Source organism: Sitophilus oryzae, unplaced genomic scaffold, assembly GCF_002938485.1.
Source record: "Sitophilus oryzae breed Bouriz unplaced genomic scaffold, Soryzae_2.0 scaffold_227_pilon_pilon, whole genome shotgun sequence".
NCBI classification, from domain to species: Eukaryota; Metazoa; Arthropoda; class Insecta; order Coleoptera; family Curculionidae; genus Sitophilus; species Sitophilus oryzae.
In genome coordinates this window covers 1,574,543-1,601,249 of record NW_022146782.1, presented here as the reverse complement: position 1 = coordinate 1,601,249, position 26,707 = coordinate 1,574,543, and the positions used below count along the sequence as shown (strand labels likewise).

At 35.4% G+C, this 26,707-nt stretch overlaps 1 protein-coding gene and 1 long non-coding RNA gene across 3 annotated transcripts; one reads left to right on the top strand and one right to left on the bottom strand.

Annotated features, from left to right (window-relative positions):
- The first annotated feature begins 2,869 nt into the window (after nt 1-2,869).
- Nucleotides 2,870-5,351, top strand: LOC115884317. Of its 2 annotated transcripts, none has more exons than XM_030902862.1 (3): nt 2,870-2,998; nt 3,063-3,183; nt 3,543-5,351. In XM_030902862.1, the coding sequence occupies exons 1-3, from the start codon at nt 2,904-2,906 to the stop codon at nt 4,026-4,028; spliced, it is 702 nt and encodes a 233-aa protein (XP_030758722.1). In that variant the 5' UTR covers nt 2,870-2,903; the 3' UTR covers nt 4,029-5,351. The 2 variants fall into 2 exon arrangements, with proteins under 2 accessions (XP_030758722.1, XP_030758721.1); XM_030902861.1 differs by having other exon boundaries at nt 3,060-3,183.
- LOC115884318 lies at nt 4,845-5,567 on the bottom strand. Its single transcript, XR_004050544.1, has 2 exons — nt 5,285-5,567; nt 4,845-5,196 (listed from the first exon to the last, which is right to left on the bottom strand). It is a non-coding gene; the product is annotated as an uncharacterized LOC115884318 (long non-coding RNA).
- Between the last annotated feature and the right edge of the window lie 21,140 nt (nt 5,568-26,707).

The window sequence follows — 26,707 nt, the reverse complement described above, 5'->3', positions numbered from 1 at the left end:
AACTGGATAAAATTTTCTCACATTTATGTCAGCATGAGAAAAAACAATATGGCGATATTATTATATAACTTGGTAATATTTGAGGGATAGTTTCATCTCGTTGGAATTTGACTTTCGAAAAATCCGTTTGCCAAAAATAAGCTTTTTACGTCAAGCAGTTTAAGCAATCGTGGTTAAGAAATTACCCAACTTTTTGAAACACCCTGTATGATTTTTTTAAAAATTTCAAAATATGTAAAAAAAACAAATAAATTATGCTTGTCCCCAAGGGTTTTCCCGAAAGACTAACCGTTTTTTAAATAACAAATATTGTAATATTTGAGGGGCGTTTTCACCCTCTTGGAATTTGAGATTCGAGAAATCCCTCCTTATCGAACCTTTACATCCCACAGTCAATCCGTTTACCAAAAATCAGCTTTAAACGTCAAGCAGTTTAAGCAGAATCGTGATTACTCGCAATGGTCATATTTTATGAAACACCCTGTATAAATTGATAAAAAATCTTAAAATATGTAAAACAACAAAATAAAATATACGTGTTTAAGAGTTTTTCCGAAAAACTCACCGGTTTTTAAATAAAAAATATTTTAATATTTGAGGGATAGTTTCACCCCCTTAGAATTCGAGTTTCGAAAAATCCCTTCTTATTGAACCCTAAAGCGAATCTGTTTTCCAAAAATCAGCCTTTTACGTCAAGCGCTTTAAGCAGGATCGTGATTAATCAATGACCAGATTTTTCCAAACACCCTGTATACATTTTTAAAAAATCTTAAAATATGTAAAAAAACAAAATAAAATATACGTGTTTAAGCGTTTTTTCGGAAACTTGATCGTTTTTTAAATAAAAAATATTGTAATATTTGAGGGGTGGTTTCACCCTCTTGGAACTGGAATTTCGAAAAATCCCTTCTTATCGAACCTCTACACCCTAGAATCAATTTGTATGCCAAAATTGAGCTTCTTACGTTGAGTGGTTTGAGCAGGATCGTGAGGAGCGTCACTTAAGGATTTGATATATTAGTATAGATATCATATGTGATATACAGCGTCTCAAAAGTGGCTCACCCCTATTATAACTTTTTTATTTTTTCAGATAAAAAAATGAGATTTGGTATGTCAATATATGACATAAGGAGAGGAGAAATTTATATAATGGTAGTGACTTGCTCACTGATCTTTGTACAGATGACTTAAATCCGCTCCACAATGAAACAAGAAGTAATTTCAAGAATTTTCTAAGAATGATTTCAGCTGACTTTGAATCATTGCTTCAAATGAATGGTCCCAGGATTTGTAAAATGGACCCAAATTATCGAGATGCAATTCCTGTTCAAGAGCGTCTTGCTATTACGCTTAGATTTTTGGCTTCTGGGGATTCATATACTAGCCTTGGTTATCTTTTCAAATGTGGAAAGCAGACGATTTCAAAAATAATACCAGAAGTATGTGATGCACTAATAACTGAACTTAAGGAAAATAGGAAAATACTATATACACTTCCCCAATAAATTAACGCACCACAAAAAAATAACCAAAAGTTTAAGCTAAGTTTTTGTCAAAACCACTTATCCGATTTGGACGATTTTTTTTTTGAATGATAGGTTATCCTTTCCACAATGTTGCTATACTAACTGTATTTTGATAGGAACTCTTTTTATACTAATACCGGGTGTAGCAATTATAACGTGTTTTTTTAATAAAATTTGTGACACCTGTGGAGTTGAACAGTTATAATATCAAGTTAAAAATGAAATCACATTTTAGCCTTATCTTTTTTTTACATATTGCTTTTTTATTTACTCCATTATTTTCCTTATTACACGAGAAACAACATTTTATAGGATGACATGATTTAATATTGGTTTTAATTAACATTTTTCCATTTTACTCACTAAAGTAAGTAGCAGGCTATGGAAAAACACGGATTACCAGTAAATGTCAAATAGAGATGCTTGTTGTCAGTGTCAGTCGTTTTCGTTCTTTTATTATATCAAAAATATGCAACGTGCACGTGAAACAAGAAATCTTACTGGCGAAGAATGTGTTCAAGCATTAATATTGTCTGAGGAAGGTTGGAGCTAATTGGTTGGTGAACGATTTAATGTAACTCACTCAACCATTTCACGAGTTATACAATTGTCGCAGGCCGGGACAAGGCAGGAATCGAAGAACCAATCCGATTCAGGAACGTTTTTTAAAACTCTCAACATTAAGACAACGTCTCGTAATAGCTCGGACCCTTCAAACTCAGCTCAGAGATATTAATGGTCTACAAGTTTGCACAGAAACTAGCAACTCTATTTGACATTTACTGGTAATCCGTGTTTTTCCATAGCCTGCTACTTACTTTAGTGAGTAAAATGAAAAAATATGTTAATTAAAACCTTTGAATAAGAAGACTAAGGAAGGAGCATAATGCTATCGATGTATTCATGCATGGTGGGCGGAAAAGGCACCATAAAAGCTCTCTAGGGTGGGGATCCTTGACAGTTCTGTTTGACGATTCATTTGACACATTTAAATTTGATTTGAAATTTTGTGGATTTGTCAGTCTTTACGGAGCTTATTTTATGTTATTTATTATTTATTCTACTACTGATCGTTGTATAAAGGTAGTAAATCTAGATGGAAATTGTGGCAGAACTTAAATTAACAGTGACACTATCGCGATTTATCGTAAAAGACTAAAAAAATTGGTTGTGTAGCATGCGGTAGATCTCGGCAAAAATTGAGTGAAATAATGGAACAACTTTTCGCTAGTAAGTGACTATATAATATACATACGTGTAGTAAACCGATCATTTATGAAATTCACTTAAATTAACTAAATTATATATTTTTCTTGCATTTTAGCTTTTATTTATTACTTGTATGGAGGGCTTAAAAAAGGAGATTTATCGGCAATGGGCAAATTTGAAATTTCTGTCCCCACTTTTAAGCAGCTTCCTCGGTTTGACAGCAGAGGCACTGCGATCGACTGGGATACTACATTTTCATTGTTAGTATACGATTTAATTGTGTTTTTAATAAAATTTATAGTTAATTTACTGAATTTTTAGCAGTACAACAATGAGTCGTGGTAGAAATTGCTTTGTACCTGGCTGTACAAGTGGGAATCCCAATAAAAACAAGGCAAATAAAGAACGGGGTGAAAGAAACCCAAGCCTTTTCAAAGCTCCTAATGTAAGTAGTATGACTATTTATTTATAAAAATTATGGATAGATGTTAAGAAAAACATTAAAATTATATACTGTCAGTGTACAGATTAAATTATAAACCAAATTAATAGGAAATATAGCCTAAAATCAACATGTGTATAACATAACCTAGGAGGCCTTGTTATAAAATTAAAATAATTTAATACTTACTAGGTGCTAAAATTACCTGTTGACATGTACCTATATTAACCACAGTTTGAACAGTGCTATTGAAAGTGAATATTAAATATTTATACTTCAAGATCGTATTCTCAAAATAACAGCTTTAATAGTGAAAAATGTTTTTTTTTTATTTTATTTAACAATTATATATCTTTTATTAGGATCCTAGCTTGCTACAGCAGTGGCAAAAGGCGATACCCAGATCAGACAAGACACTTAGCAGCAAAGATGCTGTTTGTGAACTACATTTTCTAGATGAAGATATTTTGACTCATTATGAGATCAAATTAACTGACGGAACTATCAGTAGAATTGAGCGGGGTAGACCATTATTAAAGGAGGGTTCAATTCCAAGAATTTTTCCTAACCTGCCTTCATATTTCTCTAGTAATAAAAGAAAGAGGAAACCACCATGTGTAAGGAGTGAAGCAACTGAAAAAGTTTCTAATTCAAAAAAAGTAAAAGGTCTGCCTATTAATCATGTTGAAAATCAAACTTCAGAACCTAACTTTGAGAATGAGAATGAAATTCTTCGTGATATTACTAATGTGCCAGTTGATGTTACAGACAGTAGAGTTACTATGTTCACAAATTTGAAAAATAGTTTGCATATGTCAGATTGTAAATTTATTATAAAAATTATTTAGATTTTTGACTAGCCGTCGCAAGACGCTTTTTCATTGAGGAATAATAAGAAATAATTTGAAAATTATTGTATTGTGGTTGATACTTTTGATTGTGTATATAAACCATTTAGAATAGTTTTTATGAATATGAATAAGCTCTTTAAATTAATATGTAGGTATATTGTAGCTAGGTATTTTTTTAGAATGCATTTTTTTTAAATTGTAATTTTTTGTGTTCTTGATATAATATGATGTTCCTGTTTTATTTTTTGGCATAGTACATATAGATATTTAATATCTAAGTGCTAAATTGTATATTAAATTTATATATTGTATATTTTATTTATTAAATTTAGTGGAATTAGTTAATAGAAACAAAAGTTGTAATGTATTAATATTGCTAAATAAATATTTATATGATGAAATAAGTCAGCGTATATACATATTCACAACTCTGTATTTTTGTGCTTTTGAAATAAACTGAGTACATTATTTATTCATTAATATTTTATTTACAAACCTACCTTATATTAATAAAGTGAATATCAATAGAAAAACCTTTACAATTATTAGGTGACATTGAATATAATATATCTTGAATTTAATTGTCTACGAAACAGTGACAATTTGCAAAACTTTGCTAATGACATTAAAACTTACAATTCAACGCTAGAAAAAACGCTATTGAACACAGGAAACGTTTCAGCTCAATATACCTACTCTCTAGTTTCAGCTATAAAAAGTTATGGAATAGATAACACCGATCAAAGGGTGCAATGGTAACGTTCGTCTTCAGTTTCCATTTATGATTAAGTTATTCCTGATAAAATACTCTTAATTTTCGTTATTCAATCTGTCAATCGCCATAAAACCACTACTAGTTCGAAAGATTTTAATGTTTATTAAAATGGTATCACACTAAACTGCATGTAAACATGTCAATTTCAAATGTTTTAATGAAAAACTATGAACCTTTAAACTGCATCAACAAAACTATTAATAAAACACTAACACAATCACACCATAAACTATTTCATTCGCATTTCTCATCAAGAAACAATTACTGTTTACATCAAATCAAAGGTTGAACTGGTGATAAATTTGTTGCTGGAACTTCTATCTTTTTTGTACAACAGTTCTAGGGAAGATTTATTTTAGCAGCTTATATGTTTCTTCGGTCGTGTATGCACTAAAAAGAACCACATAATAAAACATTTTTATAATATCAACTTAGGAAAAGGATATATTAAACCGGCATCTAATATAACCTAACTAACTTTTCAAACTCAAATTTAAGGTTTTGTATTCACAATTTTAGCCACGCACATTGCTCAATTAGAAAAACCACGTTTCTAAAAGCTAACTCTGGTAAAAATATGCCCAAATATTAACTTGGCTCTATAATTTATAACAAAATAGTTATTCTTGCCATAAGAAGCTGTGTATTTCTAGTATCCCAATCATCACAAGCGCCCCTAACGGCGATTTTCGAACTTCATTTAGATCTCAAAAACTGGGCCCATAATTTTTGCGTTCGATTCGCCTCCTCCTTTTAGACTCCATAATTACTTGTCAAAGATTAGATGTCAAAGAATTTAGATACGTTAATTTGACTTACCTGCTTCAGTAGCGTATCGGATGTTTGTGTTAATAAATACTTATTATAATTTATCTATTTTTATTAGAATTATATATTTTTATAACAATTTTAATAAAACCAAACCAAAACTACCAACATTTATTCACAACCTAAAATAAAACAACAAATTATTGAGTCTATCCCACGTCTACCCTACATCATAGTTTTACATTTTTTTAAATAAAATTAGAACGGCACTGATAAACCGGAATTTAAGTCGGCCATATTTGAGGCCCATCGCGGTGTACCTAAGATTTTTGATATGCTCCTTTCTTAGTCTTCTTATTCAAAGATTAAAACCAATATTAAATCATGTCATCCTATAAAATGTTCTTTCTCGTGTAATAAGGAAGATAATGGAGTAAATAATAAAACAAAATGTAAAAAAAAGATAAGGCTAAAATGTTATTTCAATTTTAACTTGATACTGTAACTGATCAACTCTACAGGGTCACAAATTTTATTAAAAAACACGTTATAATTGCTACACCCGGTATTAGTATAAAAAGGGTTCCTATCAAAATACAGTTAGTATAGCAACATTGTGGAAAGAATAACCTATCATTCAAAAAAAAATCGTCCAAATCGGATAAGTGGTTTTGACAAAAAATTAACTTAAACTTTTGGTTATTTTTTTGTGGTGCGTTAATTTATTGGGGAAGTGAATAATAATAATAGGAAAAATAGGAGTTGATTCGGTGGAGACGTTTTTTGGCATGTTTGTAAACATTATCGTTGACACGATTTTTCTTTGATGTGCCGCTACTCCAGCGAAACATGAAACAAAGTCGGCGACTTAAATCTGCGACATAAAATGTCGACGACTTTACTGAATTTTCAGCAACATTGTCGACAACACTAGTCGGCGACACAGTTGCCGACAAATGTTTCTTTGGTGGAGACCAGGGGGGTGACAGTGAAATAGGAAAATTGGAAACAGTCATTAGTGTCATTCCTGTCATTCTCCTCACGACAAGTATGGCCGCCTAGACAAGGACAGCATTGTTTTTGTCTAACTATTGTCTAACTTCACAGTTTAGAATTGACAGGTTTCAGTTTCAGAGACAACTTCAGATTTGTTCTAGAACAAATTCGAAAATATTCGACGCCATTTTAATTCATTCCGTTTAGTTTCGTTTTGGAAGTTCAATTTAATATTTCGGCTGAAATTTATAAAAATAAAGGTAATAAAGTATATAAAATATATATTACATGAAGAATCCTGGAGAAAATGACGTTTATGCAGTAGTAGGTATGTCCCATGTATATGAAAAATAGGTAGTAAATAAACACTGTTTTTTTGAAAATGAAAACAATTTACAGCAAGGTAAGATCATTTTTAACTATAGCCAACATTAGTTATCTCCAGTATGTGCGATTTATTGTCAATAATGCAATAAATCGGACTGATAATCTGATTATGTTATCCGACTAAAAGTCTCTTTTTGCATCTTTTTGATTTATAAGCCAGGTTCTTTGGGAATAATGGACGCTTTTTTTAAACAGTATATTTATATTTTATACCTATTGATATTTTTACATTGTTAATTTTAGTATAAAAAAATTGTTTTTCTGTTTTCAGGTTTTTGTATAAGGCTCCCGTTTTCATATTCCTGTGTCCGTTTTCTGTCCTTGAAGTTTGCGAATGCGTGTGTTTATTTACAAATTACTGTAAGTCATGCTTATACCTTAACTAATTTACGTTAAAAGTGCATATAATTAACTAATTGGTATTGAAACAATACAATCCTCTATATTTTTATATTTATTTAGTCACGTTGTTCCATATTTCAAATAAATATATGTGAATAAATTATTTTTTGGTTTTATTTATGAAAAGAAAAAATACAAAATACATTTGAACTGAAAGAGGGCCCGCCATTGAATAACCGGAAACGGAAATGAAAATTAAGCCATCATGACCTTATCATGTCAACCTGTCAATTGGAAAGTTAGTTCTCCAGACGACAACGAAGGCTTTCGGTGGCGTATCGTGTTTCCAAGATTTAACACAGAGTTGACACTTCTTTCTAGTTAATTATTTTATGGTGGAGACTCGGCTTATTTTTTCCAAGACTCCTTGATTAAAAATTAATGTTTTTACACAGCCATATTAATACGAATTTAAGCGACAATGTCAAAAGTTGACATATGAAATGTCATTCTATTCAGAGTGTCATTTTCTATCGAATAAGGTAGCAATATACCGAGGGTGCCATTTAAAAATCAAAAGTTGTAGGTTTCACCGGAAATGACCGAAAACAATTGGACATGTCAATCAGTCCTAATTTATGTCATATACTAACATACCAAATTTTGTTTTATCTGAAAAATAATAAAGTTATAGCAATTATAACAATTAATTTTATTCGAACAGAACATCAAATTTTAAAGAATAGAACATGTTATATTTAATGTGCAAGATTATAGTTATAGTTATTAACGTAATAAGGCCGATAAACAACAAATAACGGCCGGGCTGAAGTTTGTGATCCGAGGCGATAGCCGAGGATCATAAGCAGCCAAGGCCGTTATTTGTTATCGGCCGTGTTGCGTTCTAGATTTTTCGTCATACTGCAGATTTTTTAGAGCAATAAACACTACTATTTAATAACAAATTTTATTGAACAATAACACAAGTAAGGATAAAAAATACATAATGTCTTATACTAAAATTCATTTTTCATGATAATGAACATGGAAATTAAAAGTGCACTTGTTGTTCTTAGAAATCTGTAATCCTTCCCAGGGATTTACAGATTTTATAGAAGAAGATGATGCTACTGAAGAATGGCAAATATTTGTATCCACTAAAGACACATTATTTTTGGAGCTATCATGAAAAAGTTGATTTGTTATTTTCATTCTTTTGGAAACTGATTTTTCTATGTAAGTTTCTGCCACTGTTGAAGACTCCCATCCTCCTAGCTCCTTTAGCGATAGTAAATCACCACCATTTTCGGCGAGCATGGTTGCTGATGATCTACGAAATGAATGCCCTGTATAACGTTCTGGATTCTCCAAGTTCAAAAAATTTTGCAATTTTCTGCGGTACGCTCCCGATGGTATGTATACCGACGATTTGCTTAACACACTTGCCTTTCTTGTAACCAATGAAAAATTTTGGATTGCCAAAGTTACGAGGACGCAGGTTGATGTATTTTTTGTATAAACCATAGGCATCAAACGGAAGGCCCGTTTTTGGAATAAGAAATTTCCTATCTTTCTTATTTTTAGTATTTCTTAATGAGACAAGAATATTTTCTCCGAATCTTCGAAATCATCAACTGTGAGTGACCAAAGCTCGCTGCGCCTACAAGCTCCAAGAATACCAAGCACCAATACAATTTTTTTCGAGTAACCAGGTGTAATCATCGGCATCCAGTAGAAAATTATTTATGTCATTCTCCGACAGAACTTTGGCTTTTTGGTGAATAACCTTCGTTTTTGCGCCTCGAAACATGAACAGTTTACCAAATCTATGAACAAATATAATTTAGATGAGGTATGATTAAATATCGAAGAATATAATGGCTTTTTACCTTGATATGTCGATGTTTTCATATACTCTCAACGCAAGCTTCAGCATGGATATCTTTGTCCACAGTGATGTAGGAGAATACATTTCAGACATTCTTTTAGCATAAGCCAGCAATACCGCTTCATTTACGCTGTTTATACTTCTATCCTGCCGCCACTTCAAAAAAATTGTCATATTCCTGCTGATATCTCTCTCTGGTTATAGTCGGAAGTAAATTTTGAGTAGCCGCAGCCGCTTCCTCCTGTATTTCCAACGGAATTTCTCGCGACATCTCGCTATGGTCTATTTTCCCAATTTTTGAAAAGTCCAACTGACAATAAATAGTCATTGTTGCAGGTGACAGACGTTACGATTACCTTAGAAACTTAACGGCCGCCGGCCGTTATGATAACGTCCGGCGGACGTTATATGCATCTTTTCCATTCTGATTTTGCTTATGTTATAATAATATAACAATATAGTATGACGAAAAAACATATAATTACAATCATTATTATTTTTATTATATAATTTGTCATTAAGGATCTGTCAGTTTTTTTACCAAAATTTTTTTACAACTACATCAATCGTATACAAATAACATAGGCTAGGCAAGAACTTTCTTGCTACGGAGCTTACAGAATCCCACTGCAGATGTGTTCAGAACCTTTTACAGAATTAGGACCTTGTAGTGTAAGTATTTTTTAACATTATTCATTTTTATTTGAACTAATAAAGGTACTTAAGACTTGTTCACTGATATCTTATCTGTTCCTTGAACGTTATCAAGTTTCAAGACGGAACAATTAGTTAACAATATGATGTTTTTTGAGTTTAGATTTTTTTTAATAATAGTTTTATCAGTTTTGTCTACTTGAACTTGTTATTTATATGCATCAACTTGCATCTTATCGATAATATCGCTGTAAAGTACATATCGTCAAAAAAATTACAGGATAAGTTTATGAAATAATTAAAAATACAGTCGTTTCAGACGAGCTTTTGATGAATTTCAAGATGTCGTTTTGTTTTTGCAGTTATACAGGGTGCTGTATATTCTACAGATAAAAATAAGTGAAAAAGTTGATATACATACATGTCCTAAAATGGTTATACCGGGTGTTGCATCGCCGGACGGGACATAGGAAATCCCATGTAAATTTTAATGGGGTCAATTATTGGCTTCCCTAATTATTTTAGAGAATAATTCTATTTAAGTTTATTGAAGAGCACTAAAACCCACATTCAAAAGAATAACTTTAGATATTTTTGATTAGTTCGTTTACGAGTTATCGCCAATTTCTTTTTAAATATTTCTTCTTTCTTATGGCCCTGTATTTATTTATGAGCACCAGTCAAGGTAAAAGATAACTGTCAAATGAAGTTATCATTTCAGAAATTTACCTATTTCGTGCTTTATTATTATTGAAAACTCATTCCTTCATCGGAAATCTTAAAGATGTACTTATAAATACAAATTAATATGAATTAAAGTAAAATAAAGTAATCAATTACAAGGGTAATTATAGTATTATTACAATATTCAATAACTTATTAATTTAGGTACTATTAAATTGTTAAAACTTTAGGATTTAAGATGTTCAAATAATCCTCCATCGACTGCTAGACAATAACACAGGCGATCATAAAATTCTCTTCTTACATTCGCTAGTTGGTAAACTGAAATTCTATTGAATTCGGCAGAAATAGCATTTTTTAACTCGTTTAGATTTGGGTATTTTTTATCCTTGTATATCCTGTTTTTTAAATGGCCCCAGAGAAAGAAATCATTTGGCGAAATATCAGGAGACCTTGCTGGCCAATTTACTGCATGATTTAGGCCAATAACGTTTCCGTTAAAACTATGGTCTATATAAATATTCCCGAACAGCCAGGGTACTATGTGCCGGGCAGCCATTTTGGTACCAAACTTCCTGATTATCCCTAGCGGCATCATGTAAAGCAGGTAAAATATGATTTTCGAGTAGTTCCAAATAATATTCTGCATTTAAATTTCGCGTAAGAAATACTGGCCCGATAATATTGTCACATCCCCGCCCAAACATTTACTTTCTGTGGATATTGCGTCCTTGTTTCGACAAACCTGTGTTGGTTTTCTTTGTTCCAATATCGATACTTTTGAACACTGGGTTCATTATTTAAGGTAAACGTGCATTCGTCAGTGAAACATATGTATTTTAAAAATTCCCTATCCGTGTTTGCTCTTTCCATCATATCAAAACAAAACGCCTGCCGCCGTATTTCGTCCCCATCTCGTAGCTCTTGGTGCTTTTCATATTTGAAGGAATTTATGTCGTTTCAAAATTCGAAACGCTGTGGTGTGATCTATTCCTATTTCATCCTCAAGTTTCCTTGTGCTGATCTTTCCATCGTTCTCTTCCACGCACAATAAAACTACCAAGTCGGTATCATTTCTTGCATCTTCTCTTTGTTCCTGCCTTGTTTCACATCTGCAGTTATTTATTAGGGTACCTTTGGTCTCAAATCTCTGGATATTCCTTGCGACTGTAGATTTTCCAGGTATCGGTCTATTCGGATACAGAGCAGCAAACATGTCCGACACCTTTTGATAACTATTTCTTTGATAATACCATTTAATCATCAATACTTTTTCTTTGGTAGTGTAATTCATAGCTAATATTTTCGATGTAGGTATGAGTTTTTAATAATAATAATAAAGAACTAAATAGATAAATTTCTGAAATGACAACTTCATTTGACAGTTATCTTTTACCTTGACTGGTGCTCATAAGTAAATACAGGGCCATAAGAAGTAAACACAGGGCCATAAGAAAGAAATCGGTGGTAACTCGTAAACGGGCTAATCAAAAATATCTAAAGTTATTCTTTTGAATGTGGGTTTTAGTGCTCTTCAATAAACCTAAATAGAATTATTCTCTAAAATAATTAGGGAAGCCAATAATTGACCCCATTAAAAATTACATGGGGCTCGACGATGCAACACCCGTTATAGTTTCGGAGATACAGGGCGCAGAAGTTTCATTTTTATTTCGATTTTTTCCAAATATCTGAAGTAACGTCAATATTTGCATGAAAATTGGTACCTGGGAGTTTTTTGACATGAGAAATTTTATTTTGATGTCAATATGACTCCTACTTGTAGAGGGCGCCACCTACCTATTTTTAACTGGTTTGAAGAGTAATAACTTTTCGTCCGTACCTGTACAAAACAACTGAATAAAAAAAATACATTTACGACGTTTTTTATGTAAAAATGATAAATGACCGGCAAATATTTTCCGGCCATTTCAGCCTCGTCTCAGTGTTGTTATAATATGTAAAATGTGAACGTGTATTTGGATTAATTTTAATTGTATTTGTAAGTTATGGCGACATTTTTATTATTTGTTATTTATTTAGGTTCTTTCTTGTTAGCTCTGATGATGCTCGTATATGAGCGAAACACGTGTAACAGTTTAACACTATATAAAGGTTGAGACCGAGACTTTGAGTCTTTTTTCTACTTTTTTTTAATTTGAACCACGTCTCTTTGAGAAGAATGGACGCCTTCTTTCAAATACTACAATAATACCTTATTTACGAAAATAAAACTAGACTATTATTAAATTAAAGAAAAGTATCTTTAAAAAAGCTTATAGCAATGGAAAACTTATTTACAGTACGTCTGTTCGTTCTGTAGCTACGGGGTATTCCTGAGAGGGGAAACGATATTCTCTCGATGTCTTTCGTAAAAAATTAGACGACGCGTCCCATCCATAAAAATTCGACAAATTTGCAAGTAGCCAATAAAATGAGTGGGCGGAGCGATTTGCGGTGACGTACTCGTCAAGTCGACGTATAAAATATGTTGTTGTTTATTTAAATGTTTTTTGTCCGCATTCCTTTCATAGACACAGATCCAGCAGACGTACTGTACGTCAAATCACGTAGGTATGTTTGTCCAATGAGCCAAGGAAGATTTCGACGAACAGCCAAAAATCATAGAAATACAATATACGTTTGCATTAAAATGTCAGACACAATTGTCACTGTCATGTATCCCCTCGATGGACACTATACAGGATGTTACTTAACGACATGCTTATTTTTAAGGGGGTGATTCTTGGCCCTTAAGACCAAGAATCAAAGAAAAAAACTTCATATGAATGTATGTCTTAAACATGTTAACTGTTGAGATACAATCAGCGTTGTTACAAGGGCAAAAATTATTGTACTATAAATGGTGTCGAAATTGTACTTTTTTAAGTGGGATTGTACATTTTTGGTGCAAAAATGTGGGGTCATGTGATCTCTCTATTTACAGTACTTCTGTCCGTTCTGTAGCTACGGGGTATCCGTGAGAGGGGAAACGATATTCTCTCGATGTTTTTCGTAAAAAAATAGACGACGCGTCCCATCAATAAAAATTCAACAAAATCATAGAAAATACAATATACGTTTGCATTAAAATGTCAGACACAATTGTCACTGTCATGTATCCCCTCGTTGGACACTATACAGGATGTTACTTAACGACATGCTTATTTTTAAAAGGGTGATTCTTGGCCCTTAAGACCATTACGATTTAATCATCAGTACTTTTTCTTCGGTAGTGTAATTCATGGCTAATATTTTCGATGTAGGTATGAATTTTTAATAATAATAATAAAGCACTAAATAGATAAATTTCTGAAATGACAACTTCATTTGACAGTTATCTTTTACCTTGTCTGGTGCTCATAAGTAAATACAGGGCCATAAGAAAGAAATCGGTGGTAACTCGTAAACGGGCTAATCAAAAATATCTAAAGTTATTCTTTTGAATGTGGGTTTTAGTGCTCTTCAATAAACCTAAATAGAATTATTCTCTAAAATAATTAGGGAAGCCAATAATTGACCCGATTAAAATTTACATGGGATTTCCTATGTCCCGCTCGACGATGCAACACCATCATGGTATAGTTTCGGAGATACAGGGTGCAGAAGTTTAATTTTTATTTCGATTTTTTCCAAATAATATCTGAAGTAACGTCAATATTTGCATGAAAATTGGTACCTGGGAGTTTTTTGACATGAGAAATTTTATTTTTATGTCAATATGACTCCTACTTGTAGAGGGCGCCACCTGCCTATTTTTAACTGGTTTGAAGAGTAATAACTTTTCGTCCGTACCTGTATAAAACAACTGAATAAAAAAATATACATTTACGACATTTTTTATGTAAAAATGAAAAATGACGGCAAATATTTTCCGGCCATTTCAGCCTCGTCTCAGGGTTGTTTTAATATGTAAAATGTGAACGTGTATTTGGATTAATTTTAATTGTATTTGTAAGTTATGACGACATTTTAATTATTTGTTATTTATTTAGTTTCTTTCTTGTTAGCTCTGATGATGCTCGTATATGAGCGAAACACGTGTAACAGTTTAACACTATATAAAGGTTGAGACCGAGACTTTGAGTCTTTTTTCTACTTTTTTTTAATTTGAACCACGTCTCTTTGAGAAGAATGGACGCCTTCTTTCAAATACTACAATAATACCTTATTTACGAAAATAAAACTAGACTATTATTAAATTAAAGAAAAGTATCTTTAAAAAGCTTATAGCAATGGAAAAACTTATTTACAGTACGTCTGTTCGTTCTGTAGCTACGGGGTATTCCTGAGAGGGGAAACGATATTCTCTCGATGTCTTTCGTAAAAAATTAGACGACGCGTCCCATCCATAAAAATTCGACAAATTTGCAAGTAGCCAATAAAATGAGTGGGCGGAGCGATTTGCGGTGACGTACTCGTCAAGTCGACGTATAAAATATGTTGTTGTTTATTTAAATGTTTTTTGTCCGCATTCCTTTCATAGACACAGATCCAGCAGACGTACTGTACGTCAAATCACGTAGGTATGTTTGTCCAATGAGCCAAGGAAGATTTCGACGAACAGCCAAAAAATCATAGAAAATACAATATACGTTTGCATTAAAATGTCAGACACAATTGTCACTGTCATGTATCCCCTCGATGGACACTATACAGGATGTTACTTAACGACATGCTTATTTTTAAGGGGGTGATTCTTGGCCCTTAAGACCAAGAATCAAAGAAAAAAACTTCATATGAATGTATGTCTTAAACATGTTAACTGTTGAGATACAATCAGCGTTGTTACAAGGGCAAAAATTTTTGTACTATAAATGGTGTCGAAATTGTACTTTTTGGTGATTGTACATTTTGGTGCAAAAATGTGGGGTCATGTGATCTCTATTTACAGTACTTCTGTCCGTTCTGTAGCTACGGGTATCCGTGAGAGGGGAAACGATATTCTCTCGATGTTTTTCGTAAAAAATAGACGACGCGTCCCATCAATAAAATTCAACAAAATCATAGCCAATAAAATGAGTGGGCGGAGCGATTTGCGGTGACGCACTTGTCAAATGTCACGTATAAAATATATTGCTGTTTATTTTACAGGTTTTTCTTAACGCATTCCTTTCTTAAAGGGTGACACAGATCCAGCAGAAGTATTGTACCTTTTTATCATTTTAGGTACTGCATCCACACTATCCTGTAAAATCAGCGGAACGGCGTAGTTTCGATGTAGGTATGAATTTTTGAATCGACCTGCAATTCACTATTGGCTGAAATTTTGCCATGTGAATTCATTTGACAGATAAAATTTCTGACAGATGAATTTTTCAGCCAATAGAATTGCCATGGAAATCGATTCAAGGTCGTTACGCCGAGTGGGCAGGAGCGATTTGCGGTACTCGTCAAGTCGACGTATAAAATATGTTGTTGTTTATTTAAATGTTTTTTGTCCGCATTCCTCTTCATAGACACAGAGATCCAGCAGACGTACTGTACGTCAAATCACATGCAGTATGTTTGTCCAATGAGCCAAGGAAGATTTCGACGAACAGCCAAAAAAATCATAGAAAATACAATATACGTTTGCATTAAAATGTCAATTTCTTAATTGTCACTGTCATGTATCCCCTCGATGGACACTATACAGGATGTTACTTTAACGACATGCTTATTTTTAAGGGGTGATTCTTTGGCCCATAAGACCAAGAATCCAAAGAAAAAAACTCATATGAATGTATGTCTTAAACATGTTAACTGTTGAGATACAATCAGCAGCGTTGTTATTAAGGGCAGAAATTTTGTACTATAAATGGTGTCGAAATTGTACTTTTTAGGTGGGGATTGTACATTTTTGGTGCAAAAAATGTGGGATCATGTGATCTCTCTATTACAGTACTTCTGTCCGTTCTGTAGCTACAGGGTATCCGTGAGAGAGGAAACGATATTCTCTCGATGTTTTCGTAAAAAAATAGACGACGCGTCCCATCAATAAAAAATTCAACAAATTTGCAAGTAGCCAATAAAGTGAGTGGGCGCGAGCGATTTGCGGTGACGCACTCGTCAAATCGACGTATAAAATATATTGCTGTTTATTTAAATGTTTTTCGTCCGCATTCCTTTCATGTAACACAGCATCCAGCAGAAGTACTGCAGGTACCTTTAATACCAAGTTTTGGTACGTGAAGTTGCATCCACTATCCCTAAAAACAGCGGAGCAGCGTATTGGCTTAACGACCTTGAATCGATTCCTGCAATTCTATTGGCTGAAATTTTTGCCAGGTGAATTTGACAGATAAAATTTCTGACAGATGAATTTTTCAGCCAATAAGAATTGCTGGAAATCGATTCGTCGATACGTTGCTGGCCGCCGCCGCCGATCCACTTTTTTAAGGATAATGTGGATGCACAGAATTATACACCATATGCTAACCTCCTTTCACGCAGTTGAGCAGCTCTGAACTGTTTAAGAACGCGATACTCTCCCTCCATTCAATTGAGTCATAAAGTTCAGAACTGGTTCCGCGCCATATGGAGGCACCAGGCTATCTCGCACAGCCCCTCTCAGAACCGTTCTGCGCAGCCCAGGGCGTAAAGCTCTGGAACTTTAAATCGGAACTCTGGCTCGCAAATGGAGGACAGCAATACAGAAGCTACAAAGAGCGTTGAATAGCATTGGTTAAATGGGAACTAATTGCGTGACGTCACGTTTGACATCGGGACACAATAGATCTCTAAGGTCGGAGTGATTAGCCCCAGGGGGGTGACAGTGAAATAGGAAAATTGGAAACAGTCATTAGTGTCATTCCTGTCATTCTCCTCACGACAAGTATGGCCGCCTAGACAAGGACAGCATTGTTTTTATTTAACTATTGTCTAACTTCACAGTTTAGAATTGACAGATTTCAGTTTCAGAGACAACTTCAGATTTGTTCTAGAACAAATATTCGACGCCATTTTAATTAATTCCGTTTAGTTTCGTTTTGGAAGTTCAATTTAATATTTCCGCTAAAATTTATAAATATAAAAGTAATAAAGTATATAACATATATATTACATGAAGAATCCTGGAGAAAATAACGTTTCTGCAGTAGTAGGTATGTCCCATGTATATGAATAATAGGTAGTAAATAAACACTGTTTTTCATTTTTAGATGCAAGAAAATGGTGTTATAATCTCTTTGATCGGCGATTTTTTTTTGAAAAATGGAAACAATTTACAGCAAGGTAAGATCATTTTTAACTATAGCCAACATATAGTTATCTCCAGTATGTGCGATTTATTGTCAATAATGCAATAAATCGGACTGATAATCTGATTATGTTATCCGACTAAAAGTCTCTTTTTGCTTCTTTTTGATTTATAAGCCAGGTCTCTTTGGGAATAATGGACGCTTTTTTTAAACAGCATATTTATATTTTATACCTATTGATATTGTCAAGAAAAATGGCGCATCCGCCAGAAATTAAAAATGTATTACTGGTTGCCTGCACAACCGCAACGTATCCGCCAGAAATTAAAAGACTTTTTCAGGCGCCATCTTTTAGTCAAGTCGAGAAGTAAGGGAATCAGACAATAGAATTGTCTGGTATGAAGAAGTACGCTTTCCGAGAATTGGGGAAATTTCGAGAAGCAGTCAATAGAGTATAAGCCGGAGCCATCGACAACTGAGACAGTTTTTGAAATTTGAATATACCGCGTGGAAATTGAAAATCGGACAATTTGGTGAAGGAATCTTATAAATAGTTAGTTTGTTGTGTGTTATAAGTTAGTAATTGTGTATAAAGTGAGAAAATAAATTCGTTAAGTATTTTATCGTGAGTTTAAATAGTGGACCCACGGAATCCGTAACAATTGGTGTCAGAAGTGGGATTCAAGAGGATTTTAAGAAGAAATTAAGTGGATTGGAAGATTTTTAGACCGGATTAGAGTATTTTTATGGTTGGTACAAGGGAGCAAGCGAAGAAAATGGAGGAAGTAAGCAAGTTATTAGAAGGTTTTATGGAGAATATGAGAAGAGAAAAATCAGAAGAACAGGATCGCCTACTGAAAATTCTAGAAAATCAAGACAAAATTTTCGAAGATTTAAAAATTCAACGACAACAAGACAAACAAGAAGAACAGGACCGGCTTGAGAAAATTCTCGAAGATTTGAAAGCTCAACGACAGCATGATAAACAAGAAGAACAGGACCGGCTTGAGAAAATTTTCGAAGATTTCAAATTTCAACGACAGCACGACAAACAAGAAGAACAAGACCGGCTTCAGAAAATATTGGAAAATCAGGAAATTCGACTTCGGAAAAGCTTCGGGGACATGGAAAAAAAGCAACAAGCAATGTTGGAAGTACGTTGCCAGGAACAGCAGAATCACTTCCAAGAAGCCGTAGAAGATCTGGAGGAACGCCTTCAGCAGAAAATGGAAAAATTAGAGATGGACATACAGAAGACCAAGGCACATGCAAGGACACCTGGCGTTCCTGGGACTGCGAACCTCAAGGCCCCCACCTACGATGGACAAACCACCTGGACGATGTACCACCGCCAGTTTGAAGCAGCCGCCGCTGCCAACGGATGGACCGACCAGGATAAAGCAGCGGCACTTGTCATCGCGCTGCGTGGCCCTGCCCTGGAACTGCTACAACTATTCCTGCAGCCCAACAGCAGGAGTATGAGGCTTTGGTTGCTGCATTGGACAGAAGATATGGCGACCAACATCGACGTCAACTTTACCAGGCCCAGATCAAGACGCGCCTGCAGAAGTCCGGAGAGAGTCTGCAGGAATTTGAAGCAGACTTACGTCGGCTGGTACACCTAGCATACCCAGAAGCACCGGAAGGATTTAGGGAGGAACTCGCTGCTCAGTGCTTTATCAGCGGACTGAGGGACAACGAATTACAGAGGGCGCTGCAAATATCCCGATTTTCTACCAGCAGCGAAGCACTGGTCAGGGCGCTGGAAATCGAAGCTGCTTTTAGCGCCATCCCTAGACCGAAGATAAGATCGGTAACGGTCGAGGAACAGCCCGAAAGCACTCACAGAGGAGGAGATGTGTAAGAAAGTCGACAAACTATGTGAGCTACTAATAAACAAGGGAGTCAACAACACCCAGACAGAGAACCAGAGAAGATTCCAGGACATAAGGTGCTTTAGATGTGGCAGGAATGGCCACATTAAACGGGATTGCCGCGTTCAAATGCGATCCCGTTCACCATCCAGAGAACGTAGGCACCAGGAAAACTAAAATCAGTCAATACTAAGGGCGAGTATTGACTGGGAGAACAGAGCCCCCAGGATTTTTTCCATTAGGAGTCTGGGAAGAACCGCTGACAGTTTAGTGATCGACGGAAGGTCAATGGTAGGAGAATCCGAATGACAGTGGACACTGGCGCTATGGTATCGTTGGTGCGGGCTAACTCAGTGCAAGGATTGAAGCTGATGCCTCTGAGAAGAAGAGTATGTTTACGTACAGTTACGGGGAAATGGCCGTTGTAATGGGGAGAGGCTATCGTCGAACTGAAGTTAGGAAATTTGAAGTTTAAGCATAGCGTCTTAGTGGCTGATATTGAAGATGACTTTATCTTGGGCATGGATGTGATTCGTCAACATGGATTTTCGTTCGATCACCAGAGAAATTTCCTGAATATCGGAAATGAAGAGTTTATGTTATCTCCAGACGAGGGACCAGGAAGAATGGATGTAAGATCAGCGGAAACTGTGGTGATACCTGGTAATACCGAGAAGATCGTATTCGGTAAAGTGGAGAAAATCGCTGGGTGCTGTGTTGGACTGGTACAAAGTAGCGACAACAAACAGGATAGGTACTTTAGTAGGAAAATCATTGGTTAACACCGACAAGAATATACCGATCAGAATTGCGAATGTTTTCTCTGAATTGTGTCAAGATCCAAAAAGGTGACAAGATAGCCATCTGCGAACCTGTAAGAAGTGTCACCCGATGTGATGAAGTGTCGTCAGCTGTTACACAAAAGGCATCCCAAGAAACACTAAAACATCTAGAACAGCCATGGGATCACCTAACACCTGAGGAGAAACAGAAGGCCAAGCAGTTCCTGCTAAAGCATGGCAGTATTTTGAGAAGAACAACAGTGGAAGAACGGATTTTGTGAAGCACCCTGATTAATACTGGTCATGCTCAGCCGATTCGACAACGTCCTAGAAGGGTGCCCCTTTCCAAACAACAAGAAATGGAGACAATGGTAGATAAGATGCTAGAAGATGGAGTTATCGAAGAATCATCGAGTCCATGGTCATCTCCTGTTGTTTTGGTGACGAAGAAAGATGGTAGCACACGATTCTGCGTGGATTATAGGAAGCTCAATGACGTCACTAAGAAAGATAGCTACCCACTGCCACGTATAGATGACACATTAACAACTCTCGCAGGTTCGTGCTGGTTCTCCACTCTCGACTTAAAGAGTGGATACTGGCAAGTTGGTCTGGACGAGGACGATAAAGAAAAGACGGCTTTTTCTACAGGAAACGGACTATACCAATTCAAGGTCATGCCGTTTGGATTATGCAATGCTCCAGCCACTTTCGAACGTCTCATGGAGGTGGTGTTAAGAGGATTAACTTGGAAAACGTGCTTGGTTTACCTCGACGATGTATTGGTTATGGGAAGAACTTTTGAGGAGCATTTGCGAAATTTAGAAGAAGTCTTCGGCCGCATACGGAATGCTCACCTGTACTTGAACCCGAAGAAGTGTAGCTTATTCCAGCGACAAGTGGAATTTTTGGGCCATGTAGTCTCCGCAGACGGAATCTACACCGACCAGAAGAAAATCGCTGCAATTAAGGATTGGCCTAAACCTCGCGACAAACATGAACTTAGAAGTTTCCTGGGTTTATGCACTTATTACAGAAGATTTGTCAAGGGATTTGCCAATATAGCTGCACCCTTACATAGGCTTACAGGTGATGAAGTCGGCTACGAATGGAACACCGATTGTGATGTAGCCTTTGGAAGACTTAAGGCGGCTTTATGTTCAAGTCCTATTTTAGCCTACCCACAACAACAAGGGGAGGTATATCCTGATACCGACGCCAGCAACATCGGCATCGGTGCAGTGCTATCACAAGTGCAAGATGGCGAAGAACGAGTGATAGAATATTACAGTCGAGTTCTATCCAAACCAGAAAGGAATTACTGCGTTACCCGGAAGGAGCTGCTAGCAATTGTGAAGGCAGTTGATCATTTTCATAAATATCTGTACGGCCAAGAATTTTTAATTAGGACAGATCATGCGGCTCTCAAGTGGCTTATGGAGATGAAACAACCTGAAGGTCAAATAGCACGATGGCTCGAGAAGCTCCAACAGTATCACTTTACCATCCAACATCGTGCTGGAAAAATGCATGGTAACGCAGACGGTTTATCCAGAAGACCCTGTCAAACCGATTGTAAGCACTGCTGTAAAACGGAACAACGTGAAGGCACTGTCATGATAAGGAGTTTTAAACTTGGAACCGATGAACAGTGGACGACGACACAATTGAGGAAAGATCAAATGGAAGATCCAGACATCGGACCAATACTACGGCTCAAGGAAGGTAACGGCGAGAGACCACCGTGGCAGGATATTGCAAACAGAGGCTCTGTTTTCAAAGCTCTCTGGGCTCAGTGAAATTCACTGGTTATTGAGAATGGATTGTTAAAGCGCACGTGGGAAAGTGCGGATGGCAGGACAGTAACAACTCAGTTACTGGTACCAAGGAAGAAAGTTACCCAGGTATTGGAAGAAATTCACGGTGGTAAAACTGGAGCCCATCTTGGAGTAAACAAGACCTTGAGCAAGCTGAGAGATCGTTTTTACTGGGTGGATTATTGCGAAGATGTCAAGAAATGGTGTCGACAATGTAAAACTTGTGCAGCCAGCCAAGGACCAAGCACTCGCTCTAGGGGAAAATGAAACAATATAACGTTGACTGCCATTCGAAAGAATCGCTGTTGACATTGCAGGCTCCATTCCCCTGAAACGCACAAGGGCAACAAGTACGTTTTAGTAGCGATGGATTATTTCAGTAAATGGCCAGAAGTTTTTGCCATTCCAAACCAAGAAGCATCGACTGTAGCTGAAGTATTGGTCAATAATGTCTTCAGTAGATTTGGAATTCCTTTAGAGCTTCACACTGACCAAGGAAGAAACTTCGAGTCAAGACTGTTCCAGAAGATGTGTGATCTGCTTGGTATTCACAAGACTAGGACAACAGCTTTACATCCGCAGTCTGATGGGATGGTCGAGAGATTCAATAAGACCATTGAAGAACATCTCTCGAAAATGGTGGATGAACATCAAAGAGATTGGGATCAGCATATACCACTATTCCTAATGGCATATAGAAGTGCAGTTCACAACACCACCGGACTTTCACCATCGAAGATTTTATTTGGTCGAGAATTACGGTTGCCTTGTGACTTGGTGTTCGGATCACCAGACGACAGCACCACGAACGTAGAGGACTACGCGGATGAACTGAAGGAAAGGTTATTGGGAATTCATAAGGCCGTGAGAAGTAAGATTACGCTAGCCAGTGACCGGATGAAAGCTCGTTACGACCTCAGAGCTAATTCTACGGGATTTCAACAGGACGATCTGGTATGGTTTTATAACCCACAGCGCAAGAAAGGGAGGTCCCCAAAGTTAACTCCAGTATGGGAAGGTCCTTATACAGTCATCAAGAGGATAAATGATGTTGTGTACCGGATTCAACGCAGCCCTAGAAGTAAGATGAAAGTAGTTCATCTGGATCGATTGAAGAGATACCAGACAGGAAACCTTGATCGGGACGATCAAATTTGAGAAGGGGCAATGTCAAGAAAAAATGGCGCATCCGCCAGAAATTAAAAATGTATTACTGGTTGCCTGCACAACCGCAACGTATCCGCCAGAAATTAAAAGACTTTTTCAGGCGCCATCTTTTTAGTCAAGTCGAGAAGTAGGAATCAGACAATAGAATTGTCTGGTATGAAGAAGTACGCTTTCCGAGAATTGGGGAAATTTCGAGAAGCAGTCAATAGAGTATATAAGCCGGAGCCATCGACAACTGAGACAGTTTTTGAAATTTGAATATACCGCGTGGAAATTGAAAATCGGACAATTTGGTGAAGGAATCTTATAAATAGTTAGTTTGTTGTGTGTTATAAGTTAGTAATTGTGTATAAAGTGAGAAAATAAATTCGTTAAGTATTTTATCGTGAGTTTAAATAGTGGACCCACGGAATCCGTAACAATATTTTTACATTGTTAATTTTAGTATAAAAAAATTGTTTTTCTGTTTTCAGGTTTTTGTATAAGGCTCCCGTTTTCATGTTCCTGTGTCCGTTTTCTGTCCTTGAAGTCTGCGAATACGTGTGTTTATTTACAAATTACTGTAAGTCATGCTTATACCTTAACTAATTTATGTTAAAAATGCATATAATTAACTAATTGGCATTGAAACAATACAATCCTCTATATTTTTATATTTATTTAGTCACGTTGTTCCATTGTATATTTCAAATAAATATATGTGAATAAATTATTTTTTGGTTTTATTTATGAAAAGAAAAAATACAAAATACATTTGAACTGAAAGAGGGCCCGCCATTGAATAACCGGAAACGGAAATAAAAATTAAGCCATCATGTCCTTATCATGTCAACCTGTCAATTGGAAAATTAGTTCTCCAGACGACAACGAAGGCTTTCGGTGGCGTATCGTGTTTCCACGATTTAACACAGAGTTGACACTTCTTTCTAGTTAATTATTTTATGATTAGCCCCCCTCCTAGTCACCGCACGGATATCAAACTTACGTTTGACATCCGTGCGGCTTGAACAGCATTTCAAGTGATGTATAATTCTGTGCCTCTGCTCCTAGCAACCTGCATTTCAAATACACGCATCGCGTATCACCGTTCGTCTAAAAATATGTACGTGGGTTTAAGTTTGGGTTAGTTTGTGTTTGAGAAGTAAGAATTGTACATTTTTTCTTGCAATTGTACCTATGTACTCCTTGACTATCAAATGTACCCAAAATAGTACAATTGTACCTATTGTAACAACACTGGATACAATCCCTTCAATATTAGCATGTCATTAAGAAACACCTTGTATAATGCGATAAAAAATGGCGTCACAGTAGTCTTTGAAAGGACAATGGATAAGTTTTGCTAAAAACTGCGAAAAAAATAAGAAAAAAATTAGGAGGAAATCTATACTAATATATAAAATCTTTAAGTGACTGACATACTGATTAATCACGATCCTGCTCAAACCACTCAACGTAAGAAGCTCAATTTTGGCATACAGGTTGATTCTAGGGGTAGAGGTTCGATAAGAAGGGATTTTTCGAAATTCCAGTTCCAAGAGGGTGAAACCAGGGGGGTGACAGTGAAATAGGAAAATTGGAAACAGTCATTAGTGTCAATCCTGTCATCTCCTGACGACAAGTATGGCCGCCTAGACAAGGACAGCAATGTTTCTGTCTAACTATTGTCTAACTTCACAGTTTAGAATTGACAGATTTCAGAGACAACTTCAGATTTGTTCTAGAACAAATTTCGACGCCATTTTAATCCTCTCCGGTTAGTTTTGTTTTGTAAATTCAATTTGATATTTCGGCAGAAATTTATAAATATAAAGGTAGTAAAGCATATAAATATATTATTACATGAACAATCCTGGAGAAAAGACGTTTCTGCAGTACTAGGTATGTCCCATGTATATTAAAAATAGGTAGTAAATAAACACTATTTCTGTATTTTTTAGATGCAAGAAAATTTTGTTATGTTTATGATCGGCGATTTTTTTGAAAATGGAAACAATTTACAGCAAAGTAAGATCATTTTTAACTATAGCCAACATTAGTTATCTCCAGTATGTGCGATTTATTGTCAATAATGCAGTAATTCTGACTGATACAATCTGATTGTTATCCGACTAAAAGTCTCTTTTTGCTTCTTTTTGATTTACAAACCAGGTCTCTTTGGGAATAATGGACGCTTTTTTTAAACAGTATATTTATATTTTATACCTTGATATTTTTACATTGTTAATTTTAGTATAAAAAAATTTGTTTTTCTGTTTTCAGATTTTTGTATAAGGCTCTTAACGTTACAAATTACTGTAAGTCATGCTTATACCTTACTAATTTACGTTAAAATTGCATATAATTAAGTAATTGCTGTAGAAATCATTCAATTCTTTATTTTTTATATTTATTTAGTCCCGTTGTCTCATATTTCAAATAAATATGTTTGAATAAAATTTTGTTTTGTTTTATTTATGATAAGAAAGAGTACAAAATACATTTAAACTGAAAGAGGGCCCGCCATTGAATAACCGGAAACGGAAATAAAAATGAAGCCATCATGTCAACCTGTCAATTGGAAAATTAGTTCTCCAGACGACAACGAAGGCTTTCGGTGGCGTATCGTGTTTCCACGATTTAACACAGAGTTGACACTTCTTTCTAGTTAATTATTTTATGGGTGAAACCACCCCTCAAATATTACAATATTTTTTATTTAAAAAACGGTCAATTTTCCGACAAAACGCTTAAACACGTATATTTTGTTTTGTTTTTTTACATACTTCAGGATTTCTTTATAAATTTACACAGGGTGTTTCATAAAATATGACCATTGAGTAATCACGATTGTGCTTAAACTGCTTGACGTTTAAAGCTGATTTTTGGCAAACGGATTGACTGTGGGGTGTAGAGGTTTGAAAGGAGGGGTTTCTTGAATCTCCAATTCCAAGAGGGTGAGAACGCCCCTCAAATATTACAATATTTGTTCTTTAAAAAACGGTTAGTCTTTCGAGAAAACGCTTGGACAAGCATAATTTATTTGGTTTTTTATATATGTATTTTGAAATTTTTTAAAAAATCATACAGGGTGTTCCAAAAAGTTGGGTAATTTCTTAACCACGATTCTGCTTAAACTGCTTCACGTAAAAAGCTTATTTTTGGCAAACTGATTTTTCGAAAGTCAAATTCCAACGAGATGAAACTACCCCTCAAATATTACCAAGTTATATAACAATATCGCCATATTGTTTTTTCTCATGCTGACATAAATGTGAGAAAATTTTATCCAGTTTGTCTGTTAATGGAAATTCTTGCTTTGGTTTACCATCACCTTTACAAATGATTAATTCGACGCGAACGAAGTCGCTGGTACACGCTA

Excerpts from the sequence above, each read along its gene's own strand:
- LOC115884317 (XM_030902861.1), top strand. The coding sequence starts at position 2,904 with ATGGGCAAATTTGAAATTTCTGTCCCCACTTTTAAGCAGCTTCCTCGG. Across the intron at positions 2,999-3,059 it reads TGGGATACTACATTTTCATT|CAGTACAACAATGAGTCGTG; the intron begins GTTAGTATACGA and ends CTGAATTTTTAG. Across the intron at positions 3,184-3,542 it reads GCCTTTTCAAAGCTCCTAAT|GATCCTAGCTTGCTACAGCA; the intron begins GTAAGTAGTATG and ends ATCTTTTATTAG.